The 20,377-nt window shown below is 48.9% G+C and overlaps 2 protein-coding genes across 7 annotated transcripts; one reads left to right on the top strand and one right to left on the bottom strand.

The window, feature by feature from the left end:
• The first annotated feature begins 1,965 nt into the window (after positions 1–1,965).
• On the top strand, positions 1,966–20,377 carry Ankrd34a (ankyrin repeat domain 34A). Of its 3 annotated transcripts, XM_004853921.4 has the most exons (4): positions 15,469–15,872; positions 16,417–16,626; positions 17,247–17,458; positions 17,990–20,377. In XM_004853921.4, exon 4 carries the CDS (start codon positions 18,106–18,108, stop codon positions 19,588–19,590), a length of 1,485 nt encoding a protein of 494 aa, XP_004853978.1. In that variant the 5' UTR covers positions 15,469–15,872; positions 16,417–16,626; positions 17,247–17,458; positions 17,990–18,105; the 3' UTR covers positions 19,591–20,377. The 3 variants fall into 3 exon arrangements, with proteins under 3 accessions (XP_021121484.1, XP_004853978.1, XP_021121483.1); XM_021265824.2 differs by having other exon boundaries at positions 15,469–16,626; XM_021265825.2 differs by lacking the exons at positions 15,469–15,872; positions 16,417–16,626; positions 17,247–17,458 and adding an exon at positions 1,966–5,149.
• Polr3gl (RNA polymerase III subunit GL) lies at positions 6,960–10,497 on the bottom strand. Of its 4 annotated transcripts, none has more exons than XM_021265827.2 (7): positions 10,336–10,497; positions 9,777–9,996; positions 8,654–8,722; positions 8,324–8,380; positions 8,037–8,110; positions 7,767–7,900; positions 6,960–7,511 (listed from the first exon to the last, which is right to left on the bottom strand). In XM_021265827.2, exons 1-7 carry the CDS (start codon positions 10,459–10,461, stop codon positions 7,382–7,384), a joined length of 810 nt encoding a protein of 269 aa, XP_021121486.1. In that variant the 5' UTR covers positions 10,462–10,497; the 3' UTR covers positions 6,960–7,381. The 4 variants fall into 4 exon arrangements, with proteins under 4 accessions (XP_021121486.1, XP_021121487.1, XP_021121488.1 ...); XM_021265828.2 differs by having other exon boundaries at positions 7,787–7,900; XM_021265829.2 differs by having other exon boundaries at positions 9,867–9,996.

The following is a 20,377-nucleotide window of genomic DNA, read 5'->3' as shown; positions in this document are numbered from 1 at the left end:
AAGCAGGAGACACAGCCTTTGCCTCCACTTTGAATAACTCCCTCCAGGCATGTCCGGAAGGGTACACTTTCTCTCCATCCCGTCACAGTCCAGACCTTCCTCCCTTTGATCCTCTTGACTCCCGCCTGTGCCAGGCCGGATAACACAGCAGTATGAAGCTGATTCAGGCTCCAGTTTCCGTGCTAGGGGAGAAGTAGCCACTGCAGGACTGCCCTGACCCTAGGCCTGGACAGACCCTGTACACATCCCCCAGCCCTCATGGTTTAGCTCTGGGAGCACAGAATGTTCTTTTTCATACTCCCTCTGTGCTTCAGAGGCCTTGCCTCCTGGAAACTAACTGAACTTTCATAACTCTTTTTTTTTTTTTTGGTACTCGGGGATCAAACTCGGGTCCCTGCGCTTGCGCAGCAGGTGGTGAAACCACTGAGCTAAATCCACGGCCCACTCTTTTTTAAAATGTGTTTTGAGACATGATCTTCATGATCTTGCTAGGAAGCCCAAGCTGGCCCTGAACTCCCAGTGATCCTCCTGCTTCAGGCTTCTGAGTGCTGGGATTACAGACATGTGCCATCATGCCTGGGTTGAACTTTCTTACCTCTTCAGTACACACTCCCAGCGGAAAGCTTCCCACCATTTCGAATGGTAAACTGAGGAACAGAGAATGCTGGGTATACAAGAGCACAGGACAAACAGCTCCAAGGTGTCACCCCTAGTTTGATCGTTTTTTCCTGAGACACACAAAGGCCTGCCAGGTGATCCCAAGGACGGGTCCCATTTAGCCTAGTTTGGCTACTCCTATTCCTGGTCATTCCCTTAGCTTGGCCCTTCCCTACTCTCCTGAGCCTGTTATGTAAGAAGGGAAGCATGAGCAGACTCTGAAGGCTGAGATTTCTCCAATTACCAACTGATTGGCCATCTCCAGGAAACAGAGAGATGGGAGAAGGAGGTAGATGGGGAGAACGGCAGGACAGGGTTGTGAACTCCACGGGCCTGAGTCCTGGGATGTCCAGCAAGTTCCCATTTAGTATTGTTTTGGTGATGGAGCTGCTGACGAGGCCTCTTCAAGTCAGTCACATAGTCAGTAAACAAGTTCTTGGAAATATCTGGTGAGGTGCTCAGCATGGATATTTTTAACCTCCTGGACAGATGAACAGAGGGAGGACGGCAGTTGCTGAGAGGGGAGAGTTTAGGGCCATGAGCACTGGGCTTCCTTTATATGGTTCTGTGGCTAAGGAGCCTTTTCTCTCCGCCTCACCTGTCTAATTTCGACTTCCTCCTTTGCCCATCCTGGCTCATCTTTCTGTCTCCTGTTCTGTTTCTCTCTATTCTTGGTCTTTTATGCCCACCTCACCTTTCAGCTTACAGAAACTTTGCTTTCTGTTCCAGACTCTGAGATCTTTTGACCTCTGTAACCCTGAAGATCAGGGTGAGATGGCTGGACCAGGACTGAAGACTCATTTTCTCCCCAGTTCTCTGAGAGACTGAGACAGAAAAACTGCAAGTTCCAGCCCAACCTGGGCAACTTAGTGTATTAGTGAGACCTTGTCTCAAAATAAAAAGTATAAAAGGGGTGGGACCATAGCTCAGTGTGAAGGGTCTAGGTTCATTCTCCAGTACCAAAATAAAATAAATAAAACATCCCAATATGCACCTTCATCCTCCCTTGGCCTAGATTCCCTGCTATACGCAAAGACTGCTTCCTCTTCTTCCTCTTTGCTCTTTCCTATATCTCATCATCTTTTTATTTTTATTATTTATTTATTTATTTTGAGACAGGGTCTCAGCGTAGCCCAGGCATCCCTTGAATTCATGATCTTCCTGCCTCAGCCTCGCGAGTGCTGGGGTTACAGACATGCGCTATCACACCCAGCTCACAGCTTCTCTTCTGGTACAGCCTGCCCTCCTTTGTGAGTGAAGGTGGGAACCCTTGACATAGATGCTCCAAGACTATCTGGGAAGGTAGAGGGAGGTGGGACTGGGGAAGGGAGATCACACTGCTTCATGCTTCTCTTCCTGAGTCTTGATTTTAGTTGAGGTAGATGAATTGAAGCACAGCTGGAGGAAACTCTTAAACCAGAGGCAGCAAACAGAAGGCTTGTAGGCTGAACCTGCTTACTGACATTTCGAAACCTGTACAGTTTTTTCCTAAAAATTTAACTTGGTTATAGACATTTGGAAGCCAGATTTCAGGGGCTGTATTAGTTGGGGATACAGTGTTTGCCTAGCATGCACAGGACCCTTGGTTTGATCCTCCATGCTGTACAACAAAATAATGATTTAAAAACAACTTACTGGAATCTACTGTTCTGGCTGCTCTTAGAAAGCAATCACATTGGGTAACACTGGGCCACATTCTTTCATAGCATGAACCTGCGGAAGCTGAAGGGGCCTGGCAGGCTGAGGCCAGCCCGTTCTCACCACTTCCTGTTGCACTACGCTCACCTGCTTCAGGCTTTCACACCTGCAGACTTCCTGTCTAGAGTTTAGATACCAGGTTGTTGCCTCTGCTCTAAGAAGAGCTTCTCAAATATTTTCTTCGCAGGACCTCTAAGTTTGGGAGAGTGACCATTTTCTCCAGGGCTCCCAGAGCAGCCCAAAGTAGCCTGTCACAAGCCAGACATTTCTTGGATGAGCCTATTCTGTGTTTTCAAAATGCAAATTTTGATTCACACTATATAATGCACTTGTGTTGGTTTTAGTGTAAGCATGATTTATCTTCTCCTACCAAATCTTCAATGTAAAACTGACATTCAGGAAGATGTGTCATGTGTGTTCTGTGGCTCCTGATTGTCCTCACTTTTTTGTCCCATGAGTAGCCCGACTGAAGCCATGCAGTATAAAGGCGTGAAGCAGAGAGACAAAGACATGGAGAGTCAAGAAGAGGAAAAGGACCAGAAAGAGAACAGAATGAGTCTGGTACTGTCCTGAAGCCCAGCCTGGCCCTGTGCATCTACTGAGAAGTTTGCAAGCATCCCTGATGTCTCCGGACAGGTGTAACAGTGGTGGCTCAGGGTGGAAAGCAAGACCCAAAAGGGGAGCCAGGCCAAGTAAGGGAGAGGTGAGGGGCCGAGAGCAGCCAAGTATGGTTGGACAGGAACCATATGGTTGTCTAGGCCCAGGAGGGAGGTGTGGGGAAAGGAAATGGAGTACTTAGAAAAGGGCTGGTCAGCATTTGCTCTTTCTCCCCCAGGCACTGTCTTTGTTTCACTTCCTCTTACCATTGTGTTTGAGGAAAATGAAGGAAAACTCTTTAGTTTAGAAGAGGGTGTTTTCTCTCCAAAATGGCTACATCTTTAGCCAGAGCAGAGCAAAAGGAGGATAAGTACTGGGGTCTCTTTTCCTGTGCAAATGGGACTTCACCTGTTCTCTCTCAGATAAGAAAGACCTTGAATCTGTATTCCCAACTTAGTTGGGCTTCCCCTCTCCACACCTGTTAGGGTAAAACAAAGACAGATCTAAGTAACCTCCTCCTAGTCTAGTACTATCCATGCTGTTCTGAGTGTGATAGAGTGTTAGAGACGGGCTGTGGAGATTTCCCCCTTCTCTACTGTGCACCAAGAGAAACAGGGTCACAGAATGGGGACTATTCAGGGAGGGGCAGGGGATTCAGTCCTGGGGAACATGTCCCACAGCTGAGGACCCTGAGAGGAGAGGAGGTTTGGTAATGGATAATACCCTAGTCCCAGACCCCAGGATCAGTTCTGAGAAATCTCTGGGTTCATCCACCAACTTCTCAGATTCCCAAGATGATAGACTTCACCTTTTAGGTCCTGCTGTGGGGTTGGATCAGTGTCCTTCAACTCATTTCCATTTAGGGAACCTCCTTTCCCTCCAGGTTACAAAGAGGCAAATTAAGGCTTATTGGTTAAGCCAAAGGCCTTTCCGAGGTGACAGCAGGAAACAGGAATTCCTTATTTCCACATTTGTGATCCCAGATGATCTTGGGGGACCTCAGTAGGGGAAAGTTTAGTGGAGAAGAGGTCACCACTGGTCTAGCCAGATCACCCGAACTATTCTTGTCTGGCTCACTTATCTTCTCTGTCCTCCAGCCAGACAAACTGGAGGAGAGATGGAGAGGAACAAGCGGCCCCTTCCTCAGGCAGAAATGTCTGGTGACCTACTTGGGTTACAGGCTGTGACTCTGAACTCAGCCCTAGGGGTCTTCTCCTTTCTTACTAGTTTATAGAATTGTTGATCTCATTGCTACTCTGGCTGAACATGTTCTTGGAAACGACTGGCTAGATGCCTGAGGTATCTTTAGCTTGCCTGGGCTGAAAATAAGGTGGGAAAATCCCGCAGATGGAATGAGTTCAGCACAAACTGGACACATCCTGCCTTTGTCCTCAAAACCATCTGGACTCCGGCAGATGCATCCACATCAGCCCTACTGTGTGAGTGCTGCAAGGGTTGCTAGTGGACGTTTAGTCCAAATGCGTGTATCAGGCATGAGGAAACTGAGGCATGCAGACTTGATACAGCTTTCGTAAGGGCACGAGACTCTGGAGTGGTGAGACTAGCACAAAGAAAGGGTGCTTTGCTTAGTTGAGATGACAGTCCTTTTCCTGGATTTAGTTCTGAACCAGCCAGTGCTTACCGGCCACCAGGCCTTCCTTTCAAAGTTCAAACAGCAATAAAAATGAGTCTAAGAAATTATCTGTCTTTTCCTTCCCAAACCACAGGTCCCCCTTCATCCCACCTATCTGACCTCTGCCTCTCTAATTCTCTTTGGTCTTCACTCCAAACCTAAACTGTACATTGCTTCCAAATCTCCCGTTCAGGCCTTTCTCCAACCATTTGCGTCCCTATGCCTGTTTGCAGACCGTACGCCCAAGCTGCCTGGCCAAATGGGACAGGATAGAAGGCCAGGCATAGAACATGCGTGTAGAAGGACAGGATTCTTGTCCTAGAACTCACCCTTCCCGGGGCCAGGGCAGCCCAGACTGTGGACATGGGAACAATCTGTTCAACACAAACAAGCCCGGGCAGGCATGTTACAGGACTGACGAGCGCAGCGTGGGGCTTCTGTCATCTGTTAGCAGGGCCCCAACCCCGACCTCTCAACCCCTGGTGGTCCTCAGAGGGAACAACAGCCCTGACTCTGTCTACTGAGCCTTGGGCTCTGGCTTCAGCATGCTCAGCCGAATTTCTGGTAAGTCGGTGAAAGGTTAATGGTTTAGCTCATGCCTGCGTGGGCTCTGGAATCTGGGAAAGCTGCTGGGTCTCGTGTTTCTGGCTTTGTCCAGAAAAGTCACTTGCCAGGAGGGGCAGGAAGCCAGACAGGGCAGAGTCCAAGAATAGTTGGATCTTTCTGACATTTTGTCTTTGCGGTAGTACAACTGATCCCAAGTGTCATGCCAACCTTTGTCCTACTTGCTCCCCTTTCATGGAAAAAGGGTATGTACACGTAAGGGAGGATGGGGGTGTTGTTCTGCTCCTCCTTTTTGTCCTGAATCTTTGCTCCTGCTCTTTTAAGTTCCCAGACTGTGCCTTCAACATATATAATTGATCAGGTTAAAATTGGCTTGTGTGTGTGTGTGTGTGTGTCTGTGTGTGTAGGGGAGAAAAACAAAGGGAAAATTTTCCAGTGTCTTTTACTTTCGCTTTTGCTGATCTCTCCCTAGCAGAGCATAACTATGTTATGAGGTAACGTAACAGGTGAGGCATAACTATGGGAAACCCCTAAGATGAGTGCCCTGGCTCCTCTACCCTCCTCCACTCACACGAAATACTTCAAAGTTAGAAAAGGAAACACATCAATCATCACAAATTGCTCAATAACCCTGGAATGTTCTCTTTCTATTCCTGTTCTCTGTGTCTTTTCTTGGCTGTTTCTATCTCAACACTCACCACCACTTTTAAACTAGTCTTTTAAAGCTCTTTCTCCCAATGGAGTTGCAGGTCCACTTCATTCTTTACCATAAGGTCAGAAATACCTGGCCTTAGATTAGCAGTCTTTATCAGTTGATACTGTAGGGAATTCAATTGGCCTGCCTAAATGGAGTTGGGAAATTTCTTGAAGGTTCTCCTACATCCCATTTTATGACTTTCAAGTGCTCAACAGGGCCACTGTGGTAGCATCCCAGATAGCTATTCACGCTTCCTTATTCAGTTCTCATTCTGGACACGCAGCTTGTCCATGACTGTTGCATGCCCTGTGGCTGGAACCAATCAGCTCATCTAAGGGTTCCTCAGAAGCCAATCAGAGCCTAGGGAAGTGACCTCACTCAAGAAGAGCTGTGTGGGTGAGAAAGCATCTCTCAGAACCCTGAGTGTCCCTAAGTCACTCCCTTCCTTACTTCCTGTAAAGTAAAACCACCTGCTCCCTTCCCCCAAAGAAGGGAGTGAGAATGGCTAAATTCCAGAGGGAAAAACCAAAAGAGAACCTGCAACTCAGCTACACGCTGGCTTGTGCACGTAGAGCACAGAATATTTAGGGAGATCCCTCCGTGTAAACTTACCTTCCAGTGGGGTGTGCAGGGCCCGGAAGACAACTGAGTCAGCCGAGTAAGAGTCAGCCCCCTCCTCCCTCCCTGCACCTGGCTTTCTTGACTCTCCCCACAAAAATAGCTGTAATCATTCTGTGTAAATAAGAACACAGTCAAGGTCAAGCGTGGGAAAGGGAGGGCCTGTGTCCTTGTGAACACACAACACAGAAGTGATCATGTCGCTGGGGCCTGAGGACCAAAGGCTCCGAAGCCAGCTGGTCTGCAGGCGGCATGGGCTGTTCTCTCCAGCTCACTTCAAAGGGCCCTGCAGGTGCATTCCTGAATATCCCCTTGCAGGGCTATATTTTGAGTATGTGGCCCACCATGAGGGAGAGAGGGGAGGGACAAAGGACAGGAAGGCTATAACCCCCTGTGTATTACTCTGGACTCTGACAGGTAGACAATGACTCAGCTGGGCATCCCCCTCAGCTCCTCCTGCAGCCCTCTCCCTCCAGAATTCACCCTAGACAGAGAGACAGATAAAAACACTTTATTTTAAAAATATATAACTACCCCACAATGAATTCATTTATGATGTATCACAAACATATACTAATTTTAAGAAGAGAAAAAAATAAAACCAGTCTTACTCCTTCTAACTACTCCCACCCCCAATTACATACACAAAAAGCTGTAAAAGTTGGGAAGGAATGTGTGTAACTGTCTCAGCCCTAACAAGCCAGTTATGCTTTCAATGCTCCTTTCTCCCCTTGCAGGATTAAGACAATGACCGTTTCCCCACGATATGAGAGGTGATACAAGGGGAAGGAGGGGAGAGGAGGAAAGAATGCTATGTGTCATCATTCTCCATTCCTATCTTCAGGGACCAGGGAGGGCATCTGGACTCTGTCCAAATGATGTTTTCTTTGTTCATAAAACTAAGTAATAGTTATTCTCTACATCCCCAATAAAGAGAAATGTGTTATTGAGGGTTTTTCTTCAGTATATAGCCTCATCCATATTATCATCACTGTCACCTCCAAAGTCCTCTCCATTGTCAAAATATGACATGATGTAGTCCGTTTCCTGAAATGCAAAAAAGAAAGAAAACGGTTGTGTATGCTTCCAGCATTCTCCTTCTTCCCTTCCAGTCATATCATTCCAGGCCTGGGACATCCCTTCCAGCTATCGTTCATTTTTGAGAAGCGCCTGGGACACATGAGGTAGGGAAGCCCCTGCTCTTAGGCAGCTTTTACCCCCTTTGGCCCAGTGACCCTTTGAGAAGATCTCTGGTGTAAAGAGCAGAGAACCCAGAGTTTATGAGAGGCAGGGAGGGGAGACCTGGGCAGAAGGTCCCCAACCTCTTCATGTTCTTCTTCATCATACTCCTCCTCCTCCTCTTCTTCTTTTTCTTCTTCTTCTTCTTTCTCCTCCTCTTCCTCTGAAGTCACTTCCTCTTCCTTCTTCTCCAGGGTCTTAAGTGAAGATGGATACAAAGAGAAACTCCAACTCAGCTCACAGAAAGGGAAAACTGAGGCATACATGGCCCAAGGCACAGGGAAAGAGTCTGGGGCCCAGGAGCGCTTTGTGTATAGGGCACTTCCTGCTCACCTCTAGTTTTTGTATTGTTTCCTCCTTATCTTCTGTGGCCTTAGGGGGCCTCTTGGGGAGTAGAATGGTGGTCCCTGGTGAGGGGGGATCAAAAGGTAAACCATCAGGGCCTTAGTTTCCTCTCCAGCTTTCTACTCCAGCTTCCGACAAACAAACAAGCCACTTTGCTGCCCTCATGTGGCCATCGCGGCATCCAGCAATAACTCTAGGACTGGGTAGGAACTGAGAGGAGAGGGGTTGAGCTGCTGGAAGATGCTTTTCTTCTTCCTCTTCCCCAATACACTTACGCTCCTTCTGTAGCTTCCGCACTCGAATCTTTAGCTCCCGGGGTAAACGGCGCCAATCTGGGAAGAATGACAATGTCAGTAAGACCCTTTCGGGGTTTTTGATGATGACTGGTGAAAAGGGTCTTAAAGGAGGGAAAGGAAGGGGCTGGGTCCACGTTTCTCATGCTTCTGGAGAGCGGGGGCTGATCAGTAAGATTTTTCAGGTGGAATCTGAGAGTTTTTGGAGCACATCTGAGGTTCTGATTTGCAGAAGTTTCATGGGAGAGAGGGCATGGGACATCTGGGAGGAAGTGGCATCACAAGCATTTGAAAGAAGGGCGCATCACCTACCCGGGTTCCAGTCAATGGCACTGTCAATTGGCCCAGACGTCTGATATTTGTCTGAGTAACGCTCCACATCTGAGGGGTCAGAGGTCAAGAGTGAAAGTTTTACCCATCCAGATCCCTGGAGCAGGGCTGTTTCTGAGTGTCTACCCTTTTCGATACCAAGGAATTATTTGTCCCCTCACCAGAAACACAGAGCCCTGGGGGTCGGCTTCAGTGAACTTATCACTCTTCTAACCTGCCCTTTTGCTTCCCCAAATTAGGATGATTATGCTATATCAAGAGATAGAATGGTGACCTGTGCCTGTAATCCGAGCACTCGGGGAGGCTGATGCAGGAAGATCACAAGTTCGAACCCAGCCTGGACAATCTGCCCATTTAAAAAGACCCTGTCTCAGAATAAAAAATGAAAAAGGGCTGGGAAAGGTAGCTCAGCATGAAGGCCCTGGGTTCAATCCCCAGTAACTGGAAAAAAAAAAAAAAAAGATAGGAGGTGCACAGGCAAGTTGTAGGGAATAAGAGACCAGGCTTTCAGTCTTCTCTCTATCCCTCCATAATGGGATTCATTTAGTAAGCCTCAGGCTTCCAGAACTTCAGCAGAAAAGCTCCAGTTGTCGCGCTATACTAAATTGCCGCTGTCCTTCCACATCAGTTGGTAAATTCCCTCTGTCTCAAGTCTCCCTCATCTAGTCCCTCCTGGCCTCCCAGAGCTCCCTCTGACCCACAAAGCAAAGGGTTAATATTTTATGTAGGTAGGGTGCTCAGAGATCCAGCACCAGTGCTTTTCTGATTGGCTGGGACATGTTAAGTTTTGTTAAAAATTTTAACCCTGGTATGATAGTATATGCCTGTAATCCCAGCACTCTGGGAGGCTGAGGCAGGAGGACTGCAAGTTTGAACGCTGTCCAGGCAATTTAGCAAGAGCCTGTCTCAAAATACAAAAAATTAAAAGTGCTGGGGATGTAGCCCAGTATGAAGGCCCTGGGTTCACTCCCCAGTACCCCCTCCCAAATTAATACCTCCCCCATTTATACATGTGCAACGAGGTCTTAACACTTGAGCTCCTATTGTCCCAAGACTATCGTGAGACTCAAAATAAATCACAAATACTGTAATGCATTTCACATACAGGAGTAAATCCTGTCTCCCCAGTGAGTGCGTTTCTGCGCCTCTCTCAGCTGTGCTGAGTTCAGGTGCTCCCAACATGACGCCAGCTGACCTTTCTTGGGGATAGCTGGTCGGATGAAATAGGGGAGCTGCCTCATAGCCCCTCGTAGCTCCTGCTTCAGTGCCAGGACATATTCCCCTTCTTCTCCTGAGGGCAGAGGCACTGGGCGGAACTCCAAGGGCTAAGGAAGAAGCAGTGGTGAGTTCAGGGAGAGAATGCCGGGAGATTGAACTCAGGAGGGCCTGCCCTTGATTTAACCCAGAGTTTCCCCTGAGCAGAGAGCCAGAAGAGAGGAGGGTGGCAGGAGATGACCAGCGTCTGGAAAGCTAGGGAGCTGGGAGTGTGAGAAGGAAGGGTAAATGCTTTTTTAGACTGGAAACATCCCGTGTGGGTTGGGAAGAAAGAGACAGGAGGGGCGGGATGAAGATGGCAGCATGATGGGATGGCCGGGAGGAATCCAGGATCACTCACAGTCAGCTGGGGCACACTGGAGTCTCGGGAAGGTAGGGGACGTACTCACAGGGAAGAGGGGAGAAGGCTGCAGAGTGGGTGGAGGCAAAGCATCCCCCTTTCCGATGCCCACTGCTTCCATGTTGAAGGTCAGCTGGCCCCGGCCACGACCCCGGCCCCCACCCCGGTTGGCCATGGTGGAGGGGGTCAGGATATTCAGAGACACACTGAGCAAAACCTGATAATGACATACACAAAGAGAAAAAGCAGTACATTAGGGGCCAGGGATTTAGCTCAGTGGTTCCAGCACCTGCCTTGCAAGTGCAAGGTCCCAAGTTCTATCCCCGGTAACAAATAAAAAAAAGAAGTACATTAGAAGAATCGGATACAAGACACTCCATCTTCTCTCCCTGACGCTTGAAAAGCCAATGTCATTCAACAAATTTTGAATTTGGATATTTCTGGAAGCATAAACATGGATGAGACAGGGTCTCAACAGGAGACATAACTGCAGCACCAAAGAGAAAGTGATTAGACACTGGATAAAACTTGCCTAAGTCCCTAAGACAATTTAATGCTTAGCACTATGTGCCTTTCTACATGTAACTTTTGAATTCTCTCCCTTTCTCTCCCTGACCTTTCAAACTCAACCAGGGTCCAGGTCAATCTAGTACAGCTCGGCAAAACATTTAACACGAAAAAGGTAGTGTGTCAGACACTGTGGGGACAGTAAGTCACCAACCTCACTGTCAACTACGGGGCAAAAGGCAATAGAGTCAAATTGATCTTTTTGAACACTACTTGGAAACACAGACTCTTAGAATTAGAAGGACCCTCAGAGGTCACTAATCCAAACCTTCCCAGTGCAAGCTCCACGATGTAAAATGTTATTCAGCCTCCAGTAACATTTTCCTAAGAACTCTCCAGCTGCACAGGTATCTTCCACTAGATAGACTGAGCTCATGTGGTGGAGGGGGTGCTGCTGGATGCAGAGCCTGAGGAGTTAAGAAAAGGCCACAAGTCTTAGGGCCAGGAGAGCAATGGATAACACCTCTAACTATGGAGCCAAGACTCCAAGTTGACTCCTGGCTGGCTTTTTGGGACCAGTAGTCCTTTTTGCTGGGCATACTAGGGAGGCTGAAGCAGGAGGATCACCACAACTTCAACACCAACCTGAACCACACAGTGAGACCCTGTCTCAAACAAAACAAAACAAGGCCATGAGCTTGGAAATCAGACAAACCTAATTATTTCCACATATGAAGTGAGTTAACTGTAAGGATTCAGGGGAAAGAGACAAAATTTCATTTATTCTAGGCAAAAATTAATAGTTGAAAACCATAAGGCATTCAGCGACTCTTCTCAGCTCAGAAATCTACGCAAGTCTCTGCTATTTCCAACTGCGATGGAGTCTAAACTCTTGAGGGTATTGAAAGTCTCCCTCCCCTACTCTGGTCCCAATCTGCACCTCCTTCAGAGCAACCTTCTCTAGTGTTCACCCTTGCCCTCGGCTTTCCCCCAAATATCTCATGTACACTGCACTTTTTCCCAGTTCCACATACCTGTGTCCTGCGGTGAGGCGAGTTTCAACAAAACAAACAGAAAAACACCAATATATACATCAAATTTGAGGAAGGTACCCATAGTGGGTAAGAACATGGATCTCAATTACAGTTCTGCCATTTCCTAGCTACACAAATTTTGGCAAATTATCTCTAAATGTCTTTCCTCATCTGCAAAATGGGAATAATAATAACACAATCTAATTCATTCAACAAATATTTATTGAGTACCTCTTATGTTTTAGGCACTGTTCTAGGTGCTAGTGATATAGCAGTGAGCATCAGGGACAAAAATACCCTGCTGCACCATCAGGTTAAAAGTAGTTTATATTTTTTGGTTGAGTCATCAGCATATAAATAATATTTCATGTCTTGAGACCAGATGAGATCTCTAATGAGGTTGATCCAGGGGGTAAGGGCAGGAGTGCTCTAATTTTTATAGGTGCTATATTTGTAATAAGGTAGGAAGTTAACACTTTTTTATATTAGAACTCTTGGAAGTCTAAATGAAAAAAAAAGGCACTCCAGTAGAAAAAGTGGGCAAAAGAAATGAATAGGAAATTGACAAAAGAATGGCCAATAAAACCACTCTACATCTAGCCAAGGGTCGTGGCGCACACCTATAATCCAGCACTCCAGAGGCTGAGGCAGGAGGATCACTGGGAATTGGAGGCCAGCCTGGACTACATAGTGAGTTCAAGGCCAGCCTGCACTACAAAGTGAGACCCTGTCTCAAAAAACCAAAACAAAAACAAAAAACCCCACTCTACACCTATAGGCTCAGCAAAGATATAAATAATAATCAAGATGTTGTGCTTTTTTTTCACATGGAATTTCATACCTCACTGGAAAGACTATAAATACAATCACAATTTGATCACTTAGTAGCCGGTTACATGTTTATATCCTTAATCTGGTAATCTTACTTTTAAAATCTATGCTAAAGAAATCATTGTATAGATAGAGATATAAGTATTAGGATGTTTATCAAAGAGCTATTTATGAAATAACCTAAATGGTTCAATAATAAATGAACGAGCCAGGCATGTGACACAGGCCTCTAATCTCAGCACTCAAGAGGTTGAAGATCACCACCAGTTTGAGGCCAGCCCAGGCTACATAGAGAGTTCAAGACCAGCCTGAAACACATAGCGAGTTACTGAACTCCAAACTCCAAAATAATAATGATGATGATGATGATGATGATGATGATGATGATGATGATGATGATGATAGTAAATAGATGGTTAAAAAATCAGATAACCAGCCAGGCATGGTGGTCTAGTCTGTAATCCTAGCACTTGGGAGGTAAGTTCTAGGACAGACTGAACTATGTAGGGAGACCTTATTTTAAAAAACAAAACCAAAAAAAAAAAGCAAAAAGCAAAACCAGGTGTAATGGCACACGCCTATAAACCCAGCACTTGGGAGGCTGAGGCAGGAGGATTGCCATGAATTCAAGGCCAACCTAGGCTATACAGTGAGTTCAAGGCCAGTCTGAACTACATAATGAGACCCTGTCTCAAAACAAACTAATTTATTATTTTAGACTATTATATAGCCACAAAAGTCATGATTTCAAATAATATTTAAAGACAGAAAAATGTTCATTGCATAGAAAATGTTAACAGTTGAAAACATGTTATAAAATTTTATAGTCCTATTTATGAATGAGATACATATATGTACACACAGAATAAAGACAGGAAAAGGGCCGGGGATTTAGCTTAGTGATGCTGCCATTTGCCTTGCAAGCACAAGGTTCTGAGTTTGATCCCTGGTACCAAAAAGAAAAAAAAAAAAGGAAAAGACTCAAAATATTAATAACAGTTATAACGACATCAGGGTCATGATATAATAGGCATTTTCCTTTACATATTTATATGTTTCCAAATGTTCTGGAATAAGTGATTATTACTGCTATAATCATAGAATAAAAGGGCTGGAATGCTTTTAAGAATGCTATAAACCGGGGGTGGTGGCATACACCTGTAATGCCAGCACTCTGGGAGACTGAGGCAGGAAGATCCCAAGTTCAAGCCCAGCCTGGACAACTAAGTAACTTAGGAAGACCTAATCTGAAAAAAAATTTAAAAGGTCTGGGGGAATATAGCTCAGTGCAAAGGTCCTGGGCTCAATACCCAGTACTGAAAGAAAAAGAAGGGGCTACAAATTTATCTCCCTCTTTTACAATGGAAGTAGAGAATGCATTTCATTAAGCTACATATTTCTTATTTAAAATATTTGTTGGATATCAATTAAAGAATAAATATTCAAAAATAGACCTGCAAAGAGAGATAGTGAGTTCTTCCATAAAGATGACGACATAGGGGTAAGGGATATAGCGCAGTGGTAGAGTTCACACTTAGCATGCATGAGGTTCTGGGTTCAAACTCATCACCAAAAAAGAAAAAGAAAGAAGTTTAGGCAGAAGCTGAATAACAATGTATTAAATAAGATTGATCAGCAGAAGGATGTGTAGTTAGAGCAAAGGGTTCACTACGATCCTCATTGTGTAGCATTGTATCTGGCATATGAGAGGTACTTGATAAATATTTATTGAATGAATGAATAAATTCATGATTTCTACTGGGCTTCCAAACCTGAGACTTGATGATTCATAAAGCCTTCCCTCCAGCTCTCTGCTTTCTTCCTTCTCTGGACTATAGGCGCAATTAGGAAATACTAATATTTTAAACCACTAATTTAAAGGCTCTTAATTATATGTACTGTATTGTCTTTTATTATTCTAATTACATTAGGAGTTTAAATTCTGCCTCCTCCACAAGAGTGCTAGTTGCCAGAAATCAATTCCATTCAATCAACACTTATTGGGCACCAGAACCTACCCTACAAACCTGATATTCTAAGAATTATGGAAACATTAAAGGAGATAGTTCACTCTAAATTCTCTAATACATATATGCATAAAATGCTATCATCAAGCCCAGTGTGGGGCCAATAATCCCAGCCTGAGGCAGGAGAATGTGGCAGCAAGGCCAGTCTGGACTACATAGTGAGACCTTATCTCAAAAACAAACAAAACAATGCATCATCAGAGAGGGTAAGAATTTTGCAAAAAATGAGGTCGAGGAAAGCTACAGGTAGGAGATATTCGGCTAAGTCTTGATAGATCACAGGAGTTTGTCAGGCTCTTAGGGCGATAATGTTAATAGAGCGAGGGGAAGCTGATGCCACAGCAAACAAGAGTGAGCCTTTCTGCTTTTCTACTTCAATCTCTTCCCTGATGCGTGATAGAAAATCTGATCAATACAGCAGTGGGAGAACAGGGGAGAAAAGATAGGGAGCCAGCAGGGGGCTGATCCAACAGGCTGCCGGACAGCGCTGTCTACCCTGCAATCTGTCTCAGGTGAACTAGTTCGGAAAGTGTGAGACCCAGCGAGGTCTCAGCCACTGGGTGGGACCCTTACCTGCTGCCCCTCCCCCACACGGAGCCCAAGCCGAGGCGAACTTGGAATTTGCTCCTCTTCCTCAAGCGGACGCCGTTCTAGGCCCGCCTCCCGGGGCTCCCTATTGGTGGGTTCTCCCAGCCAATCTAGGAGAAGCAAAGGAGGGAGGTCCGCCCACTTGAAAGCCCAGAAGAGACTGGGAGGGAGCTCGCCGGAACTAAGGCTGGAAACCGCGGAGGCGCGGAGACAGATGGGGTTGAAGATCACCAGGGGTCCGTTATTTCCAGCGCACCTCTTTTGGAGAAGCTCCGGGTTACCAAGAGCTTGCGGAGAGAACTTGACACTCAGATCTTAGAGAGGGATCTGTTGAGCCCCAAAAGGGCTCAAAGAGAAGAAAGAGCCTGACTCTGGCTTGACAGTTTGCCCTCTCCTCCATTACAACAACCTTCCCTTCAGTTCTACATGGTCTTCTCCAGTACCACCAATGGATACTTCTAAAAATGTTCTTCTGTGGGTTGCTGCCGTGTCTGTGAAAAGGCGGAAAGAGGATTATCAGAGAAAGAGAATTGGAGGCGAGACAAGAGCCCAGTGTTTTCTGCATTTTCTACTGCTTTGGGGCCCCTCCAAGCCCCTGGGTGTGTGTGTGGTGGTGGTGGTGGTGGGGGGACAGGGTGGAAGAAGGAGTCCTACTCTCACCGAAGACAGAGGGAAGGGGTGCAGAGGGAGGATAAAATCTAGGAGTTAGTCGACAAGAATATGCCCGCTGTCAGAGAAAATGACCTCTAGACTGGGAGGCTGTAGGTAGGTATTGCAGCAGGTGGACTAGGACGAAGACATAGCTGTGAAGCTTTGGAAATTTTGCTTAACCTTATTATGTCAAGTGTTACAAGAAGACAGTAGCTCATACCTTATGGAGGTGCTGTGAAGACTGGAGATAATATATGTAAAGCACTTGGCACATAGTTGGTGTCAGTAAACTAGTAAAACTAGTTGGCGTCAGTGACTAGTAAAAATGGCTAGTTTCCCTGTCAATAGTTCTTTCTCCCCATTCCCCAGGAACCTTAGTTTTAGTGTCTTGTTGTCTGTGGCCTCCAGCCTCTGAATTATCTAAGACCATGGGTGATCCTTCCAAATCCTAAGGATTTTTCCTCATCCCCCACTTCCCTTCATGCGTTCCAGCTGGACACACTCATTCCTAAAATATGCAGATGGAAGCTATGGTAACCATGGAGACAGATTAGGTGGCAAGGAGAGGCAGAGACAGTGAGAGGACAACGACAAATAGGAAGAGAAGACATAGGAATGATACATACAGGGACCTCCGAGCAACATAAAGAAATGAATCTAAAGATACGGCAAAGAGAGGCAATGGGAGAAGCTGTGTCACAGGTTCGCTCACCTCCCTGCCCCTTTCCTGCCCCCCATATGGGAAAGAGACACCCGGGAGTGTCCCTTGGCCTGCCTAAAAATGCCCGAGGATACCTACCTTCCCCACATTTATCTGAGGTCTAAATAAGGCAGCTGAGGTCCCCGTTTCTCTGTTCTGGGAAAGGTGGGGTGGGGATGTGTTGCTGTGTCTGACTCCAGCTGGACTGTGCTTTCCCTAACGCCCAAACTACAAGAAGGCAGCCAGCTCCCCCGCCTCTTTCGCAGTGTGGACACCGATGTGAATCCCAATCGCCCCTCTACACCCCTGGGCACAGTGTGCCATATGCCGTGTGTGGCAGTCAGGTCTGGCGCACACCAAGTGCCGAGAATGGAGGTCTGCGGAGGCTCAGTGAAGAATCTGGATGGTCCCTATGTGGGTTGCTGAGGAGTCCCCTAAGGAACGCTTAGGTTTGTTGGGACTGAGGGGAGGTCAGCTGAGAAAGGGAAGTCAGGATTGGAGCCTGTAGGTATTTCAGGGTTTCTGTGTGCTTTGGTGGGGAGCGGTTCGGTGCCCGACGCCCCCACCCGCAGAGGCTGGGCTAGAAATAGCACAGCAGAGCTCCGCCCCCCCCCCCCCCCAGCTTCTCTCCTCCCGAGCCGGCGCTGTGCCCAGGGCGCACCGGGAGGAGGGACCAGGATCCGGCGCCCGGGCGCAGATACTGACACCAAGGGAATCCGTGTGCCCCCCCCCCGCCCCGGCCATGTGGACCCCCAGGAATCCGGCTCCCCCACCCCGGCTGTCCTATGGCTTCGGCCTCAATCCTGGCCAGGCAGAGATTCTGCGGATATCCAGGTACCTATCCGGGTGCACAGTCTGGGAGGAGAACGAGCAGGGAGCGATGGGGCACACAGAGGCAAAAGAAACCCCCAATTCTTCCTTCGCCCTTTTTGGGTCCCAAACGCAAGTTGCTTCCTTCCCCCTACTCAATTTTTGGGGGTTGTAGCAACCTAAAAGAGGTTAGGAATGGAAATATGTGTGTGACTGTAGGGTGCATGTGTGTGGGTGGGTGGTGTTCAGCATCCTAGAAAGGGGGATTCCAAGTGCGGTTAAGAAAAGGGGGATGCTGGAAAGGTCTGATAAGCCGTGGGGTGAGGGTGGGGGCGCGAGTCCTGCGCGTGCACGTGCGTATCTGCACGCGCGCTCGTCCTTCAGTGCGGGTGCACCCTTCCCACCTCCTCAGGCATGCGCTGGGGGGAAGGGGCGGCTCAAAGGCGGGAGTTAGAGGAAGGACTGTGCGGTGAGAGCTCCCTCGCCCCACGCCGAGTGCCTCCTGCCTCAGTTTCCCTGCCGAATCCGTCAATCAGATCTCTCTCTTTCTCGCAGGGATAGGCTTCACCTCTGAGACCTCAGCTCTCTGCCAGTCACTGCTCCCAGACCCTTAGCCACCCTCGGCAGGTCTCAGTCCCGGCTCCATCGGTGCTCTCTACCCAGCCGCAGCTATGCTGCACACCGAGGGCCACGCTCTTCTCCGGGCTGTGGGTCAGGGTAAGCTGCGCTTGGCCCGTTTGCTTCTGGAGGGAGGAGCCTACGTGAATGAGGGTGATGCCCAGGGGGAGACTGCGCTAATGGCGGCGTGTCGCGCCCGCTACGACGACCCCCAGAACAAGGCGCGCATGGTACGCTACCTCCTGGAGCAAGGTGCGGACCCCAACATCGCAGACCGCCTGGGGCGCACGGCGCTCATGCACGCCTGCGCCGGGGGTGGGGGCGCCGCAGTGGCCTCGCTGCTCCTTGCCCACGGCGCGGACCCCTCAGTCCGAGATCACGCAGGCGCCTCGGCGCTCGTCCACGCCCTGGACCGCGGGGACCGCGAGACCCTGGCCACGTTGCTGGATGCCTGCAAGGCCAAGGGCACGGAGGTCATCATCATAACCACCGATACCTCGCCCTCGGGCACCAAGAAGACCCGTCAGTATCTCAATTCCCCACCATCCCCAGGGGTGGAGGACCCGGCTCCGGCTCCTTTGAGCCCGGGGGTCTGCACGTCGCCTTCAGAGATCCAACTGCAGAATGCAGGAGGACTGGGATCGTTGTCCCCTCGCGCCCAGGAAGAAGAGGAGAAACGGGACGTATTTGAATTCCCTCTTCCTAAGCCCCCTGATGACCCCGCCCCTCCTGAGCCGCTCCCCAAACCGCCTCGACACCCCCCCAAACCGCTCAAAAGGCTCAACTCCGAGCCCTGGGGCCTAGTGGCTCCTCCTCAACCGGTCCCTCCTGCAGAAGGGAGACCGGGAATCGAGCGCTTGACCGCCGAATTCAACGGCCTGACCCTGACTGGTCGACCTCGTCTTTCCCGACGTCACAGCACTGAGGGCCCGGAGGATCCGCCCCCCTGGGCGGAGAAAGTGACGGGCGGGGGTCCCCTCTCGCGCCGGAACACCGCGCCGGAGGCTCAGGAGTCGGGTCTCCCTTCTGGGCTAAGGCAAAAACTGAGCCGCATGGAGCCGGTGGAGCTGGACATCCCCGGACATCTTTGCCCAGACTCGCCCGAGTCCAGCCGCCTGTCCCTGGAGCGCCGCCGGTACAGCGCATCCCCGCTGACCCTCCCTCCAGCCGGCTCGGCTCCCTCCCCGCGCCAGTCCCAGGAAAGCCTGCCGGGGGCTGTCTCTCCGCTGAGTGGACGGAGGCGGAGTCCCGGGCTCCTGGAGCGGAGAGGCTCGGGGACGTTGCTCCTGGACCACATCTCGCAAACGCGGCCGGGTTTCCTGCCCCCGCTCAACATCAGCCCCCACCCTCCCATCCCTGACATTCGCCCCCAACCCGGAGCTCGGGCGCCTTCACTGCCTGCCCCTCCCCACGCCGCGGGGCCGGGCTCTCCCAGGACCAAGCGCAAGTTGGTGAGACGCCACTCCATGCAGACTGAGCAGATCCGACTGCTAGGGGGCTTCCAGAGTCTAGGCGGGCCAGGGGAAGCAGGGCGCTGAGAGAAACAGAAGGAGCCAATGGGGGGCGGAGATCAGGACTTTGATGGGACAGGTAGGAGAACCAGCTTAACTCTCGTCACTGACACAGGGGTCTCTTGCATGTGCCCATGGCACGGTGCACGCGCACATGGGTAAACGTGCCCACAAGCACAGTAGGCTTGCTAAAGAGGAAGAGTAAGTAAGTATAGTACTGTTTGAGGGGTATGCAGATACATGCATTCATGCCCTGCTCGTTCAACATGCATATGGGATCACTCGTGTACCCACAGGCACTTCACAGCAGTAAACTCACGGAACTTGTGCTGGAGTCCCGAACTCACTCGCTTTTATTATGAGTACTGTCCCGTACCTGCGCCCTCCTGCAGAAGCAACCCCTGGCTTTCCCTGTGTGCCATACAACACAGCCTATCATGATTTTGCACAGTCTACTTCCTCTTCATGAAAATCCCACCAGTTCTGCAGGTCTTGTTTCTCTCCCCAGGCCTGGGTCCTTTTCCCCACTCTGAGTCCAGCCCCAACCACTTTTCAGGACTTCTTCACTCTCCCCAGGGGTCCTGCAGCACTCCCACCCTCAGTTCTGCTGCTGGCCTTCCTGCTTCTTATTCTCACTCTGTTCCTCCAAACACGACAACTGGTTGTCTCCTTTTCCTGGAGGGTGGGTCATGGGCTCTGAGCTGCTCTTCTGTCTGTCTGAGCTTATGAACACCCCCACAGGTACAAGTGGGGAGTAGCCCTAAACCACTCCTCTCTCCACTTGACATATCAAATAAATGTGTTCAGAAGTCTC

Source organism: Heterocephalus glaber, unplaced genomic scaffold, assembly GCF_053883595.1.
Source record: "Heterocephalus glaber isolate CG9 unplaced genomic scaffold, H.glaber_assembly_v1.0 deba00001442, whole genome shotgun sequence".
Taxonomy (NCBI): Eukaryota; Metazoa; Chordata; class Mammalia; order Rodentia; family Bathyergidae; genus Heterocephalus; species Heterocephalus glaber.
The sequence above is the reverse complement of the archived record's forward strand: the minus strand, read 5'-3'. Positions and strand labels throughout refer to the sequence as shown.

Excerpts from the sequence above, each read along its gene's own strand:
- Polr3gl (XM_021265827.2), bottom strand. The coding sequence starts at position 10,461 with ATGGCCAACCGGGGTGGGGGCCGGGGTCGTGGCCGGGGCCAGCTGACC. Across the intron at positions 8,723-9,776 it reads GGGAGACAGGATTTACTCCT|ATGTGGAGCGTTACTCAGAC; the intron begins GTATGTGAAATG and ends CTGACCCCTCAG. Across the intron at positions 8,381-8,653 it reads TGCCATTGACTGGAACCCGG|ATTGGCGCCGTTTACCCCGG; the intron begins GTAGGTGATGCG and ends CATTCTTCCCAG.
- Ankrd34a (XM_021265825.2), top strand. The coding sequence starts at position 18,106 with ATGCTGCACACCGAGGGCCACGCTCTTCTCCGGGCTGTGGGTCAGGGT.